The sequence below is a fragment of the Doryrhamphus excisus genome, chromosome 18, assembly GCF_030265055.1.
Source record: "Doryrhamphus excisus isolate RoL2022-K1 chromosome 18, RoL_Dexc_1.0, whole genome shotgun sequence".
In the NCBI taxonomy this organism is placed as follows: domain Eukaryota; kingdom Metazoa; phylum Chordata; class Actinopteri; order Syngnathiformes; family Syngnathidae; genus Doryrhamphus; species Doryrhamphus excisus.
In genome coordinates this window covers 9462567-9478044 of record NC_080483.1, presented here as the reverse complement: position 1 = coordinate 9478044, position 15478 = coordinate 9462567, and the positions used below count along the sequence as shown (strand labels likewise).

Genomic DNA, 15478 nt, shown 5'->3' with positions numbered 1-15478 from the left:
GCGAGGAATATCATAGAGCTTTAGATTGGATTGTTTAATTGTTGTAAGCGTACAATGGCAATTAAAGAGATTATTGGACTGAATCTGGGCAGATTATATTGGCATGGTAACACATAGAAGATGAAATCTGATTGGACAAAAAAAATAAAATTAAATTAAAAATTAAAATTAAATCTAATGCATGTCCTGGAAACAATGTAAGTAATTTCTTGAAGACAAAATAAAAAGGGTGATGCAAACGTTAGCCCATGAGGGAAATACATTTAATATATGAGGTGTGTGGTTGCTATAAAAGATGATAAACTCTAAGCAGAGCTGTATGAGTATCAGAGCAATAGAAGCGTAGTAGTTGTTGTATTAAGATGCCCAAGTAAAAAGTATGGCTATTGGTGATACTGGCCCTATATGTAATTGGTATCGAATTGATACCAAACTTTGCAGTATCGCCCATCTCTCAAAGGTCAAAAGGTCAAAGTGGCACGTTCAAAGAGCAAAATCGGTATACCAAAAAGTTCACACAAGACTGTTTATTGGAGTCCCAGTCAGTATTTGCTAGTTTGGGTGTATAACACTACAGAGGTAACATCTCGAGGTTTTCCAGTTTTTCTTCTGCTCATTCTTCCTCCTCGCCCTTTGTCTCCCTCAGAGGCTTCCAGGTCAGATCCAGGGCGAAGCTGCGAGGTCGCTCTCTAGGTTGAAACGTCTGTGGAATCCTTTGTAAGGCGGATTTTACGACATTGTTCCTCCTCTTCATCAGCATTAATCCTGGTGTCATCTGGTCCGGGTCGAAATTCTGCTGAAGAAGCTTCCTTGATGATTTGTCAAAAGCCCCAAGCACAAAAAAAACATGGCAGCAGATACTTACGTTGGTATTAAGTGATAGTCTTCTGTCATCCTTAACTCTTTCAGCACCGGGTGCATCCACACGGAGATCCATCATGGAGTGCGTCATTTCGGACATGGTGGTCTTAGATCCTCTTCTGAGGAGTTCTGCTTTGTTGTGCTGAGGCCTGAACCTCTTCATGAGATCATCCAGGGAGTTGAAGCTCTCAGACTGAGGGACCCTCAGAATTAAAGGTTTCTACCAGCAGAAAAAATAACAATGACATGGAGAAATGGAGGATTGTAGTATAGTTTAAATAATGGTGGTTTACTCTGGAGGAGGCTTTGTTTTCTATACTGGCCCTGATGTCGTCATCTGTGTTGTTCTCCTCCCTCACGTTGGTCTCATACCGTGAGCGCCGTTTATAATTCAAAGAGGAAAATAACTGATTTCGCCTCCAGTCGCCATCTTTGTCTTCAAACCTTGTTGGTGTTCTGTCGTCCGCATTGTTGAGCTTTTCTTTGGAGAACTGCCGGGATGCGTGTTGTTCTATCTGATGGTCTCTCCAACTGGATAAAGTTATGTGTTCATTTCTGTAAATTCCATCATTACATTAGCATGATTCCATTTTATGATTAATGGTATCGGTTAAAACTATACTGTTAAAAAAAAACTCACTTGGAAGTCTTTGAGTTTTCTGGCATATTGCTTGTCACTGGAGAACTTTCCCATGTCCTGTCAGGTACAAAAAAATAAAGGATCAGTCAAGTTGTGTGCCAAAAAAATAAAAATTACAATATAAATTATTATTATTTATTATTATTATTATTATTATTATAATTATTATTTTTACATCAATATTTTCTCGGCATTTCAGCTGAGTACTCGTTGAAGTATGTATATCAGTATTGTTATGATTAATTGTTGTGATTAATATGTAAAATTAATTAATTAATTCATTAATTCATTCATTTTCTACCGCTTTTCCTCTTGAGGGTTGCAGGGGTGCTGGAGCCTATCCCAGCTGTCTTCGGGCGAGAGTTGGGCTACACCTTGGACTGGTCGCCAGCCAATCACAGGGCACATATAGACAAGCAACCATTCACACTCACATTCATACCTATGGGCAATTTGGAGTAATGTAAAAATATAATAAATCATAATATATATAATATCATAATTTTTTATTATCATATATTAATGTCTCGCCCGCAGACAGCTGGGATAGGCTCCAGCACCCCCGCGACCCTCGTGAGGAAAAAGCGGTAGAAAATGAATGAATGAAGGAATGAATGAATGATATATTAATGTATAAAATTATAACATTGGCGACTCCAAATTGTCCATAGGTATGAATGTGAGTGTGAATGGTTGTTTGTCTATATGTGCCCTGTGATTGGCTGGCGACCAGTCCAGGGTGTACCCCGCCTCTCGCCCGAAGACAGCTGGGATAGGCTGTAATATTTTTTGCACTATTTGGTCCTGCTATTTACTGTTTTGAGCTAAAGTAAGCCCAATATTTAATATACAGTATGATGTACCTTTTTGTTGTCACAGGCTTGTATCCATTATGAATAAAAGAGTCTGTAACAGGTGTCAATCTGTCAATCTGCATGTCTGTCTGCAAGACCGATTCCTTGGACACAAGGAATTGTCCCTCTTTGGTCTCAAGAGGACTGTCTGGTAATCTATCTCTGGGGTAGACACCCATGGCTTCCCAGTCCAGCGGGGTGTCCATCGGCGGTGAAGGAGGGTTTTGGATCTCGTATTTCATGTGAAAATGTCTCGGTGGGCTGGGGTCTGAGAAGTCTACTCGCTGCTGAGGAATTTCCAAGCGGGGAGCGGCAAACTCCCACAGGTTCGGTACAGGTGCAGAGGCAGCAAAGAGGGTCCTGAACTCTTTGTCAAAGGTGTCGACGGCTGCGCCGTTGACGACAGTGATGAGTTGTCGGTGTAAGTGAGCGTCAGTCCATGTGAGGCTGAGGAGCACAAAGACAACCTACATGTGATCAGCAGTTCTTAAAGAGACCTTCCTGATGTCATCTTTTACCTGTAGCTGCCGTGAAGTACTGTCTCTAAATCCACCAGAAGGAACTTGTCTTTTAACTCACCCTCCACCATTTTTCCTCTCCTGGAACAGAAGCTTTTACCTCCAAGAAGACGAACACGGATGTTCTGCAGATTACATTAAAGTTTAGCATCTCATTGCTAAACCTAAAAAATGTCATCCAATACTTCTCTACAAGAGAGGAGAAATATGATCTCTTAGAAGAACTAAATTTGAAACACTTATATGCTAGGACTAGGTTAAAAAGCCATAGCATTTCAGTATGTGGAATCAAACTATGGAATGGATTGAGTAAGACCCTCAAACAATGCACAACGATGAGCCAATTCAAGAAACAATACAAGCAGTTGATGTTTGCTAAATACAAGGATGAAGAGTCTTGAACCAGTCATGATGTGCTATACATATCACTATATTGACACTTACTATGGTACCCATTATGTCATTGGATGGTCATACCACCTTGTACTTTGGTACGGGACAAAAGAAAAAAAAACTTAAAATTATATCAGGAAAGCAGGAAGTGAACAAATGTAACAGTTACTGATTGTAAAAGTACCAGATGGAGGGGTAGGATTTAATAAGCGTTGCTTCTTCCTACTCCTTTTGGACATGTGGAACTGTGAACTGATTATGTGATGCATTCAGGGAAACCTTAACGTCACAGCATCCAAAGAAAATGGCACCTTGGTAACATAGAACCCTTTAAATTTGGAAACTTGGGAACAAGGGACCCAAGAAAATAGAGAATCTACTTTGAGAACCTAACATTGGGAACATTGTATCCTGGGATTATAAGAACTTGCAAACAACAGACCCTAAGAAAAAAACACCATGTGAACAAGATTAGGAACTTGAAGAGTGGGACCCAAAAGACACAGAGTCCTGGCAACGTGGAACACTTGGAACATAAAAACTAAGAAACATGATGCTAAGCACCAAGGAAACACAATACCTTTTCATGAAAACCAAGGAATATGAGACCCAAGGAAAATTGGATCTTGGGAAAATTGAAGCCTAGAAAAATATTTTTCTGAAAACTCTGAACTCTGAGTTCTTTGAACCTTGAGACGAAAAAAAAAACCTTTGAATTTGGGAACTTTGTAACATGTGACCCAAAGAAGTGAAGCATTGAAATATGAGACAGTGTGAACATGGAAAATATCTTGAATACTCTTTGAATTTGGCAACTTGAGAACACTGGAACCCTAGTTTGTGAATACACAGGACTAGTAATAGAATACATTAGGAACATTTTGGAACACTGGAAATATGAGACCTTACAAAAACAGGAAAATTGTACCATGGGAACACAAAACTCATTGAACTTGGGAACACGGGAGCCAAGGAAAATATAGTGCTGGTAAGATTAAATAATGTGTCAGACATTAGGAACAGGTGACCATAGGAAAATATTGTTTTGGAGACGGTGGAGCATGTGAATGCCCAGAGAAACATGGGGCCCCACCAAAAATAGGAACCTGGTAGCATGAAATCATTTGAATTTGGAACATAGCACCCAAAGAACATAGGAAAATAGGACAACAACAACATAAATAAATATATGAATTTTGGGAACATTGGCACTATGGTACTTAAAGTACCATAAATCTTTGGAAATAAGACATTTAGAACAATTTTTCATTAAAAAAATGTGGTTCTGAAGATGTTGAACCGTAGCAAATACCATATGAAAAATGGGACCTTGCGAATATGATACCAGGAGTACCTGGTATGTTAGCATGTTGGCCACACAGTCAAGAGATCTGGGTTCAAATCTCCACTGGGCATCTCTGTGTGGACTTTGCATGTTCCCCCCGTGTGTGGGTTTCCTCCCACATTCCAAAAACATGTTAGGTTAATTGGTGACTCCAAATTGTCCATAGGTATGAATGTGAGTGTGAATGGTTGTTTGTCTATATGTGCCCTGTGATTGGCTGGCGACCAGTCCAGGGTGTAGTCAGCTGTGATAGGCTCCAGCATACCTCTGTGACCCTAAAGATGATTAAGTGGTGGATAAAATGGATGGATGGACGAGTAGAGGATGGAAATGAAGAATGTTCTTACTTAATACCAACTTACTTTTCATTACCAACTTATGACCAAGTACACTGAATGCAGTGCAACCAGTCAAACTACAATACGTCACTTGGGTTTCCGTCATTACGAAGGCACGCTGATGAAATGAGACATGGTGCCGGCTCTCATACACAACAATGTAACCAGTGTTGTGTTTGAACGACTTCAAAAGAATGCCTTCATTGAACACACTCATTTTTCGAAGAACTTTGAACTGAACACAACATATTCATAAATAAAGAACATAAACTTGAACATGGTTAGCATGCAGGCCTCGCAGCTAGGAGATCTGAGTTCAATTCCTTTTCTGTGTGGAGTTTGCATGTTCTGCCTGTGCATGCATGGGTTTTCTCCGGATACTCCGGTTTCCTCCCACATGCCAAAAACATGCTAGGTTAATTGGCCACTCCAAATTGTCCATAGGTATGAATGTGAGTGTGAATGGTTGTTTGTCTATATGTGCCCTGTGATTGACTGGCAACCAGTCCTGGGTGTACCCCGCCTCTTGCCCGAAGACAGCTGGGATAGGCTCCAGCACCCCCTCTGCAACCCTCGTGAGGATAAGCGGTAGAAAATGAATGAATTAACTTGAACTTGTTGTGATAATAACAGCATGTTATTGTCACTGCCCACATTTTACTCTCGGGGTAAAATGGGGGGTAAAGGGTAAGGGTCAAGGGTCGTGGGGGTGCTGGAGCCTATCCCAGCTCTCTTGGGGCGAGAGGCGGGGTACACCCTGGACTGATCGCCAGCCAATCACAGGGCACATATAGACAAACAACCATTCACACTCACATTCATACCTATGGACAATTTGGAGTCACCAATTAACCTAGCATGTTTTTGGAATGTGGGAGGAAACCGGAGTACCCGGAGAAAACCCACGCATGCACGTGGAGAACATGCAAACTCCACACAGAGATGGCCGAGGGTGGGATTGAAATCGGGTCGCCTTGCTGTGAGGTCTGCGCATTAACCACTCGACCGCCGTGCAGCCTGCTACATAATTTTGAACTTTAAACATTGAAATAATGAACTATGAAGGTGAACTGAACTTGAACGAGTTAATGAGAACTATGAACTTGCACAATACTGACTGTACGTTAATATTTTTGTTCAAACGTAGTGCAGATAGAGTTATATGTTTTTTTTGAATAACTGTCGATGAAGTAGGCGACTCACCGGATGCCCCAGCCTGTGAAGCGTGTACTTTTCCTCAATGGTCCTTTTGTTGAGGATGATGTAGACCGGGACGCCCCTGGAGGCAGCATTGTGTAAATCTCCAATTATAGTAGCATCTGTCAGCCTGTCCGTCACAATGGCAATTACCTGCACAGTGATTGAAACATTTTACATGTACATGTCTTCATGTGTTTTTGCATTGAGTCTGATTTAGAGTCCAAGCAAAGAATGCATACTTGGCTGGCCTTCTGCAGATGCCTTCTGATGACCGATCTAATGGGAGGTTCTCCTTCAGCAGGAGGATTTGTATAAACTGCAACATTTTCCATGCGCACCCAAGGCGCCTCCGGCCAGCCCAGCTCCAAACCCGGAGCGGGTGCATCCGAATAGGAGGGAAAGTAGGAGGATGTGAGGTCCATGGTGTCTGGGTTGCTTTTTTCGTTCTCCTCTTTTGGTAACGGGTTAAAATGAAAGTCCTGAACCCAACCAGTGATCTCTTCGACCTCATCAGGAGAGAGGAAGGAACCAAAAAGCTCGGCACCGACAGAATAATAGAAAGCTTTGGGACCTTCATTGAGGAGCTTCTCCACCGACTGCCGTTCCAACTCGGAGTATAGGAACTCCGGAGAGGATGGGTTTACCTGCAAGAAGACGGCATTCTCATCCAGGCTGGCCTTCTGAGAGCCCAGCATGGCTGCAGCCACGGTGATCGATCGCCAACTCTCAGCTGGTGTTATTCGAAACTAGTATCATGTCTTCCATCGATTTCACAAAGCGGCCTTAAGTACCCCCACGTTGACGAAAAGGTTGAGCGGAAAATGATCCGACTTGTCGTCCACAGCTCATGTTGACCTTCACACAGAAATCCAAAAAGACAACAACGAAACACTCTTAGACGCCAATGCTGCTTGTCACATTTCTGTGGCTCCGGTTTGACACCACAACTCTGACTTGACTCGTTCCCACCCTTTCTTGTCATCTCAGTCAGCCTTCCACTCCTTGTAGGCTACATTGTTGTTGGATTCCACAAATTCTGTGCTGATGACAGATTGGCTTGCTCATGCTTGGCTTGCACTTCCTCACACCAGCAGCTCACTTTCACCGCGCACACTTTTAGTGCATAAACTTTTAAAATCTGGGTGTTTGAATGTCCAGTCTTAGAGAGAAATATTATGGTAATGGTTTTATTTCATTTGAACATGCATCAGATTACAATTGAATGCATCACATAATCAGTTCACAGTTCCACATGTCCAAAAGGAGTAGGAAGAAGCAAAGCTTATTAAATCCTACCCCTCCATCTGGTACTTTTACAATCAGTAACTGTTACATTTGTTCACTTCCTGCTTTTCCATAATACATGTTTAATAATGTACCTCGTACCGAAGTACGAGGTGATCTTATGGTGACTATTGATTGATACAAGGGATGAGATGAACTAGATCCAGGACGTTAGCCTGGTCTGGTAAAGGCTAACGCCACAGAATAAATCTCCATGGTAACTTGTCATAGCATATTCCACTTTCCAGCAGCTAACGTTTGTGCAGCCGGATCACGGATAACTTGAGCTAGGATAACCAAGATATCCCTTAATCCCTTATCCTGGTTATATGCAATAGGGCCCCGATTTGAGCCATTACCAAAATAAAGTCCAAATAAATCCTACCCCTCCATCTGGTACTTTTACAATCAGTAACTGTTACATTTGTTCACTTCCTGCTTTCTATAATACAGTTTACGGTTGTTTTTTTTGTTTGTTTGTTTTTTATAATGTACCTCGTACCCAAGTACAAGGTGATATGACCATCCAATGACATAATGGGTACCATAGTAAGTGTCAATATAGTGATATGTATAGCACATCATGACTGGTTCAAGACTCTTCATCCTTGTATTTAGCAAACATCAACTGCTTGTATTGTTTCTTGAATTGGCTCATCGTTGTGTTTGAGGTCCTTACTCAATCCATTACATTTGTTCACTTCCTGCTTTCCTAATATAGTTTAAGTATAGCACATCATGACTGGTTCAAGACTCTTCATTCTTGTATTTAGACAAACAAAAATATGATAATATGAAAATATGACAAACTACACTCTCTTAAGGAGGCACACTCTAAACCAGGGGTGTCAAAATTAGGGTTAGGGTTAATATTGGAACGTACAATATTATGCAGCCCTATGGTTGCGTTTTCAGGTTGGGACAAAATGACCACTGGTGAATCTTTATGTCTTTGACATTTTGAATTTTGACACGATGAAGACATTTTTTTTTTACATTGGAGTGGGTGAAATGTGTGTTTTTTTTGTGTGGGTTTTTTGTGTCTGTCCATTCCTGCTTGAGATTTCTACTGAGTCTGTAATAGTCTTCTGGCATCATTTCAATAAAGTGATTGTTGATCGACCAGCTCTATATCAACACAAAAAATCACAATGTGTGAGATGTGTAAACCCGGAAAAGTTGTCAACTGTGGAATGGAAACATTTTCATTTCCCAGAATGCTTTGCTGTTGTTAAAATGATCACTTTTGACTGATGTTTTGTGCAGACATTGTGTAATAGTTAAAGTGCTGCCATTTTTAGTCATGTACATTTACATTATCACCTCGTACTTCAGTACGTGATAAAAAAAAAAACAAAAATATAACTATATAACTATATAAACTATATTAGGAAAGCAGGAAGTGAACAAATGTAACAGTTACTGATTGTAAAAGTACCAGATGGAGGGGTAGGATTTAATAAGCTTTGCTTCTTCCTACTCCTTTTGGACATGTGGAACTGTGAACTGATTATGTGATGCATTCAATTGTAATCTGATGCATGTTCAATTGAAATAAAACCATGACCATTATTTTGAATTTTGGTCTGAATCGGGCACCCGTATTAATAACGATTGTCGATTTTGTGCTGTATACAACATTGTTTAAAATTAAAAATTAAAATACCAGGGAATCCCTACATTTCAGCAATCACTGTAAGCACTTTGTGTGATTAGGTCCACTATGAGGACCAACTCCATGCTATTTTCCCAACAGTTCTGTGGGGCCGAATAAAATTGGGCCAGATTTGGCTCCCGGGGCCTGAGTTTGACACATTTGCTCCAAACACACATGCCTCCTTTTATACTGGTCTAGCCTGACTGGTCGGTTTGTCATCCAGAGTACCTACACATGTCTGGAAAGGCCCTTCATTGAGACAGATTGTGATTCTGGAGGAAACAAGTGTTAAAAGATGACCCAACAAAAAAGTGACGCATTCTTCTGGTAGTGACAGGCGCTGACTGTCACTGATTAAGCAATAAATACATTATGAAAAGTCCATTCAGATGTTTACAGTATGTGTGAATGGACATACTGGTCTATGTATCAGATATTTCTCAGTAAGTTTGATTCTGGTCCGCCCCAGACCGATGGTTAGATTATGTGCGACTGCAAAGATAAGTTGTATGATCTGACAAACAAACGCAATGTGGTCAAACCAGTTTATCTATCTCAGATATCTACATGTTTGATTCTGGTTGGTACTTTACGTGCGAATGGACAGACAGTGCGACATGACAAACAAATATATTCATATATTTATCACATACTACAGTATTAATTGGCCCTGTACCCTAGAAACCGCCCATGAATGATACGGGAAAAGGCCGAAATGATACTGTGTCAAAGCCCATTGCAGTGATACCGATAAAATATAGAGTTTAAACATGTCCAATATCAGCCCCCGTAGCTGTCCACTCAGCGCGCGCTGCTAAAAATGCAAATAAGACTGTTGATAAAATATTATTGTTGAAATATTTTTGCAATTATTGTGTTTACGCTGTTTAGATATAATACATGTAATAAACTGATTTTTTCTGGAAACAAAATGGTCTTTTGATTAAATAGTACATGATAATAAGCTCATGATTAAATAGTACAGTAAACCTCTGATATATCGGACTCGGATATATCGGAAATTCGCTCACAACAGACAGATAAAAAAGAACCAATTTTTCTGTAATGCATTTCCAATAAAAATTCATTGCATATACCGGATTTTTTATAACGGATTTCGCCTATTTCGGACAAAGTCTCCAGTCCCGTTCCAATGCATTTCCATTAAATTTCCCTCGCATATATCGGATGGCCGCATCGTGGCGCTCCGATTCGCCGAATCGTGACAGGCCGCTATACGACGACATTTGCAGCGTTTGCAGCGTTGCCTGCGCGTCCAGATACATTGGAAACATAGTCAAGGAAGTGCCTTTTTATAACGGATAAAATCCGATTTACGCATATACCGGATATAAATCCGATATATGCGTAAAACGGACATTTTCCGGTATACGCATATAACGGATTTCGCTTATATCGGACAAAACCAGTGGGAACAATTGAATCCGATATATCCGAGGTTTACTGTATGTGATAATAAGATCATCACATGGTATGTCAGATGACCTTCGGTCTTGGGCTGATACTGACACTTGGGGGCATGATACCTGGCCTGATACCAGACAAACCATGTGATAACCTATAAATATATACTGTAGTTATCTGTCTGTGTATATATCCATCAAACACACAGCTGTATATTGTGTTGTTTTTAATAAAGCAACACAATGCAATGCAAATTACAATGGAGTTACTCCTTCCCTTCATGTGTGTGGCCCTGATAGAACATGTTGTTATGTTCACACCCAATGGCTGTGATGAAAAGTGAAAGGACAACATTCTACACTTTCAGTCTCTTGATTTCCACAAATGATAAAAAGTAGCAGCTTTCATTCATTCTTTCTTTCGTAAGTGGCCGTAGAGGATTCCACTGACAAGCAGCAAAGGAACGCACAGCCATGCCAGGATGAAGCAGTAGCCAAAACGACCTCGGCTCAGATCTCTGGAGTCGTTCAGGATCTCCTTCCTGTGGAAGGTGAAGATGAGGCACGCTGCAAAGTCTGTGAAGCCTGCAAAAAAAGCCACCACGTGTTTTTACACGGCATGTCATAATAATGAAAGATCGCCTAACAAGAGGGCTGCACGGAGGTCGAGTGGTTAGCACAGAGACCTCACAGCTAGGAGACCTGAGTTTAAGCCCACCCTCGGCCATCTCTGTGTGGAGTTCTCCCCGTGCATGCGTGGGTTTTCTCCGGGTACTCCGGTTTCCTCCCACATTCCAAAAACATGCTAGGTTAATTGGCGACTCCAAATTGTCCATAGGTATGAATGTGAGTGTGAATGGTTGTTTGTCTATATGTGCCCTGTGATTGGCTGGCGACCAGTCCAGGGTGTACCCCGCCTCTCGCCCGAAGACAGCTGGGATAGGCTCCAGCACTCCCCGCGACCCTTGTGAGGATAAGCGGTAGAAAATGAATGAATGAATGCCCAAAAAGATCAGCACCATACTGGGGTGATGACATAATAATAACAATAATAACAATAATAACAATAATAACAATAATAACAATAATAACAATAATAACAATAATAACAATAATAATTGTAATAATTTTAATAAGTTTAATAAGTTTAATAAGTTTAATAAGTTTAATATTTTTAATAATTTTAATAATTTTAATAATTTTAATAATTTTAATAATTTTAATAATTTTAATAATTTTAATAATTTTAATAATAATTTTGAGCAGGGTGGTAATTGAGGACAATGACCTGCAAAGGCTTGGCAGAGGCCTGTCAAGTAGAAGAGTCCTCCTTTGGACATGGTGAAGAGCTGAGCCACAAAAACCAGGAGTGCGATGGATGAGAAGACCACAGACAGAACCATGAGAGCCTGGACCGACTGCAGCCAGTCTGGATCACATGGAAGGTTTAAAATCCAAGCTACAGTATCAGACTACCATGATGGATTTGAAGCATACAGACCACTTTCATTGGTGGCGGCACACAGCCACGTGTCTGAAGTGTTGTCATGGAAACAGTTGTACCACAAGTCGCTGATTTCAGAATCGGCCCAGATCCACCAGGACTAGCGAGACGGAGAGTAATATTGACTTGGTACATTTTATTCCAAGGGTTTGGCTTTGGTAAAAATCACTTCTGACCTTCTCCAAGGTGGCAGCAAGCAGCATAGACAAGGTGAGCAGATGCAGCAGGGTCAAGGAGATGAGAAGGTACACCATGGCTGATGGAGGATGGGAGGAGCAGCGCTTTGCTATCCTGTAAATACAAAATATTAAAAGACATAAATACATAAACAAACACATACAAGTCCAAGCTGGGCGGTTCTGTACGGAAGTGTTGCAAGAATGAGTCACAGTCAAGCTTCCTCATCAGACTCCTCATGATGTTCCCAAAAACATCTTGTATTTATTAGAGCAGACTACACGCTGTCTCCATGACATCACAACCCACACACTCACAATGTCTATACTCCACTTTCTGCCATTCAACCTCAAGCGTGCACACTGTCTACATCACAGAAAGCATAGCAAGCATATGGGTTCAAGTCTGGATTACACGTCCAAGTCCAAGGCTTTTCCCGTCAACCACAATTTGATGGAAAAATCTACATCAAATGTCAAACGTGAACCAACTTCAACAAATCTCATGAGACATCAGCAATGAGCGTGTAAAGCAGGGGTGGGCAAACTACGGCCCGGGGGCCACATGCGGCCCACCGAGCGCTTGAATCCGGCCCACCAGTTGCTTTTTTGTATTTCAACTTTTAAACTTGCAAGTCGGATGTCTTATTTAAAAAAAAACTGCAGAATTAAATTACATAGTTTGATGTGGTGCTCCTGAGAACATACAGATGATATAACACTTTTACAGATAAAATTAGACAAATAATTCAACGGAAATTAGCATTAGCAATAAGCATAAAAATGTGGGTGTTAAATATATGTTCTGGCCCCCCCGGACAATTTTGTTAACTCAGTGTGGCCCACGAATCAAAATATTTGCCCACTCCTGGTCTGAAGGATTAACTCCACTATTGTGCTATGCTTTTTATTTAGATTTTTTTTACAGCACAATGGCAGAAAGCAAAAGCATGATGATAACCATAGAAAAGAATATGCAAAATATCGTGAGAGACAATACATGTGATACATGTCTGTGTTTTTGTATGATGTCACGACAGGTGGTACCGGGGATGGCAAAGAAAGAAAGTGTGATGATAACCATAGATCTTCAGTACTACAGAAGCACATGTTGGAGTCTAAACATTTAGATCTACCAATTTTACTAAAACTATGCCATATAGAGGATTAAATCTGCAGGTGGTTTGGGATTTCTTTTGGGGGCGGGGGGGGGGGGGGGGGGCTTTCTGTGTGGTTTTGCGTAATGCCAAAGAGGGAAAATGTGACAATAACCATAGAAAAGCAAATGGAACTACCTGTGAAAGTTGTACATGCCTGAAAGCCCACATTGAACTCCAAATACGTCGAAAAGTTGGATGATTTTAGCATGAAAACATTTGGAGTTCAATCTTTAAAATATGAAATAAAATATGAAAAAGTATTTGTCCACTTCCTGTTTTTTTTTTTTTTAGGTTTTTGCATGTTTGTCACACTTAAATATTTCAGCTCATCAAATTAATTAAAATTTTAGTCAGTGACAATTAAGGGAGAAATGGTCCTGTGTGGAAAAATTACCCCCCCCCCCTTTTTTTTTGTTAAAACATAACATAACTGAGATTAACACAGATATCTCAAAGCCATATCTAAAGCTTTGGGACTCCAGCAAACCACAGTGAGAGCCATTATCCACAAGTGGCAAAAACAATGGAACAGTAGTGAACCTTCCCAACCAAAATGACCCCAAGAACACAGTGATGACTCATCCAAGAGGTCACAAAAGACCCCACAACATCATCCACAGAAATGCAGGCCTCAGTTAAGGTCAGGGGTCATGACTCCACCATAAGAAAGACAAAGCCTGCATGTCAGACTTCCACATGTTCACATAAATGGGAAGTTATGTTATGTAGATATTTATTTGATCAATGGCGTTCATTCTACTGCTACTACAAAACATTTGGTTCTTGTAAAATACAAAGTACATAAGAAATAGTGACGTGCATACACATAAAATGTTTAAAAGAAGTTCTTACCAGTTGTACTCGGTGCTTTGCAGTTGTTATCCTCTTTTCTCGTAGAAAGTCCCAGAAAGCTGAGGCGAGGAGGAATGCATGGAGATACAAAGTCGAAGTGGGGAGGAGGAGTGCTCTACACCCATTTCCTCTAAGCTTCACCCTCCTCCCCCTCGTAAATGTGGTCTGGACCAGTAGATCTCACATCAGATTTCTCTGGATCTGCCAAAAACGGCTTTATTTCCCCGCCCATCCTATAACGTAAATAATGCATCCAGGCTGGTCTGCATGGAATTAGAAGTACCAATCACCATGCAGAGTCACACATGCCAGGCGGGATGTGACTGAAGGCAGGAAGCTGGAAAGCGCTAGAAGGGCTGGCGGCCTGTTTTAGATGGTGAAATGTGCAGGAAGTGTCAGCCCAGCCAAGACACAACAATAAGAACATACAGTACATAGAGACTAGAGACCACTTCACTATGGCATGGGAACACTGGACATACTGTACATGTTATTTCATTGAACTGCAGAAAAGATACATTTTATCTGCTGAATGGGTTTTTTTGTGTGCAAAAACTGGAAATAACACAATAAAGATGGCTTATATAAGTAAATTTGTATTCAGTTTTATACAATACATTTTTTATGTACTCAGAATCTCAATAAAGGCATATCCAATGTTGTAAATTATTTTCTTTCATCAACTGATGTTAAAGTGTGAGGTGCAACAGCTTGAGAAAAGTAAAGAAAATATATTCAATTAATTAAAACCTATGATATGAAGGTATTTGTTGGATGTGTATCTTTTAGCTGGGAGGACACAAGAATGGCACAAAAGACTGTGAGATGTTAAAAATATATATTTTATATTTTATAAAATTAGATTATATTATATTTATATGTTTATATTTATATATTTTGGATTTATGTTTTTGGTTCATTTTAAAATTTTACTTTACAATTTTCATTTTTTTTCAGCATCCAATATTCCTTCATTCATTTATTAATTAATGTAGTTATGTTGTAAATATTTTATAAATGTCGCTATTTTAATGTATTAATATTGTCAAAATTTTCTAAACAAAAAAAAAACAAACACAATTTTTAAAAATGATGATCTATATCCAAAATGTTTCACTCTCTTGATAGTCCATCCATTTTCTATGCCGCTTTATCGTCATTAGGGCGATGGGGGTATGCTGGAGCCTATCCCAGCTGTCTTCGGGTGAGAAGCGGGGTACACCCTGGACTGGTCGCCAGCCAATCACAGGGCACATATAGACAAACAACCAT

General features: G+C 40.3%; 2 protein-coding genes across 4 annotated transcripts; both read right to left on the bottom strand.

Annotated features, from left to right (window-relative positions):
• Window positions 1-512: 512 nt before the first annotated feature.
• Window positions 513-7133, bottom strand: fam83e (family with sequence similarity 83 member E). Of its 3 annotated transcripts, none has more exons than XM_058055820.1 (8): window positions 6389-7133; window positions 6153-6299; window positions 2874-2998; window positions 2365-2802; window positions 1502-1558; window positions 1155-1416; window positions 866-1081; window positions 513-796 (listed from the first exon to the last, which is right to left on the bottom strand). In XM_058055820.1, the coding sequence occupies exons 1-8, from the start codon at window positions 6842-6844 to the stop codon at window positions 614-616; spliced, it is 1884 nt and encodes a 627-aa protein (XP_057911803.1). In that variant the 5' UTR covers window positions 6845-7133; the 3' UTR covers window positions 513-613. The 3 variants fall into 3 exon arrangements, with proteins under 3 accessions (XP_057911803.1, XP_057911805.1, XP_057911804.1); XM_058055822.1 differs by having other exon boundaries at window positions 1155-1392; XM_058055821.1 differs by having other exon boundaries at window positions 513-793; window positions 6389-7131.
• Window positions 7134-10751: 3618 nt separating this feature from the next.
• On the bottom strand, window positions 10752-14422 carry LOC131106259 (epithelial membrane protein 3-like). Its single transcript, XM_058055161.1, has 5 exons — window positions 14207-14422; window positions 12195-12309; window positions 12016-12118; window positions 11803-11943; window positions 10752-11099 (listed from the first exon to the last, which is right to left on the bottom strand). The coding sequence occupies exons 2-5, from the start codon at window positions 12270-12272 to the stop codon at window positions 10924-10926; spliced, it is 498 nt and encodes a 165-aa protein (XP_057911144.1). The 5' UTR covers window positions 12273-12309; window positions 14207-14422; the 3' UTR covers window positions 10752-10923.
• Between the last annotated feature and the right edge of the window lie 1056 nt (window positions 14423-15478).

Excerpts from the sequence above, each read along its gene's own strand:
- fam83e (XM_058055820.1), bottom strand. The coding sequence starts at position 6,844 with ATGCTGGGCTCTCAGAAGGCCAGCCTGGATGAGAATGCCGTCTTCTTG. Across the intron at positions 6,300-6,388 it reads ATCTGCAGAAGGCCAGCCAA|GTAATTGCCATTGTGACGGA; the intron begins GTATGCATTCTT and ends ATCACTGTGCAG. Across the intron at positions 797-865 it reads GACTATCACTTAATACCAAC|CAGAATTTCGACCCGGACCA; the intron begins GTAAGTATCTGC and ends AAGCTTCTTCAG.
- LOC131106259 (XM_058055161.1), bottom strand. The coding sequence starts at position 12,272 with ATGGTGTACCTTCTCATCTCCTTGACCCTGCTGCATCTGCTCACCTTG. Across the intron at positions 12,119-12,194 it reads TTGCTGCCACCTTGGAGAAG|TCCTGGTGGATCTGGGCCGA; the intron begins GTCAGAAGTGAT and ends CCGTCTCGCTAG. Across the intron at positions 11,100-11,802 it reads CCTCTGCCAAGCCTTTGCAG|GCTTCACAGACTTTGCAGCG; the intron begins GTCATTGTCCTC and ends CTTTTTTTGCAG.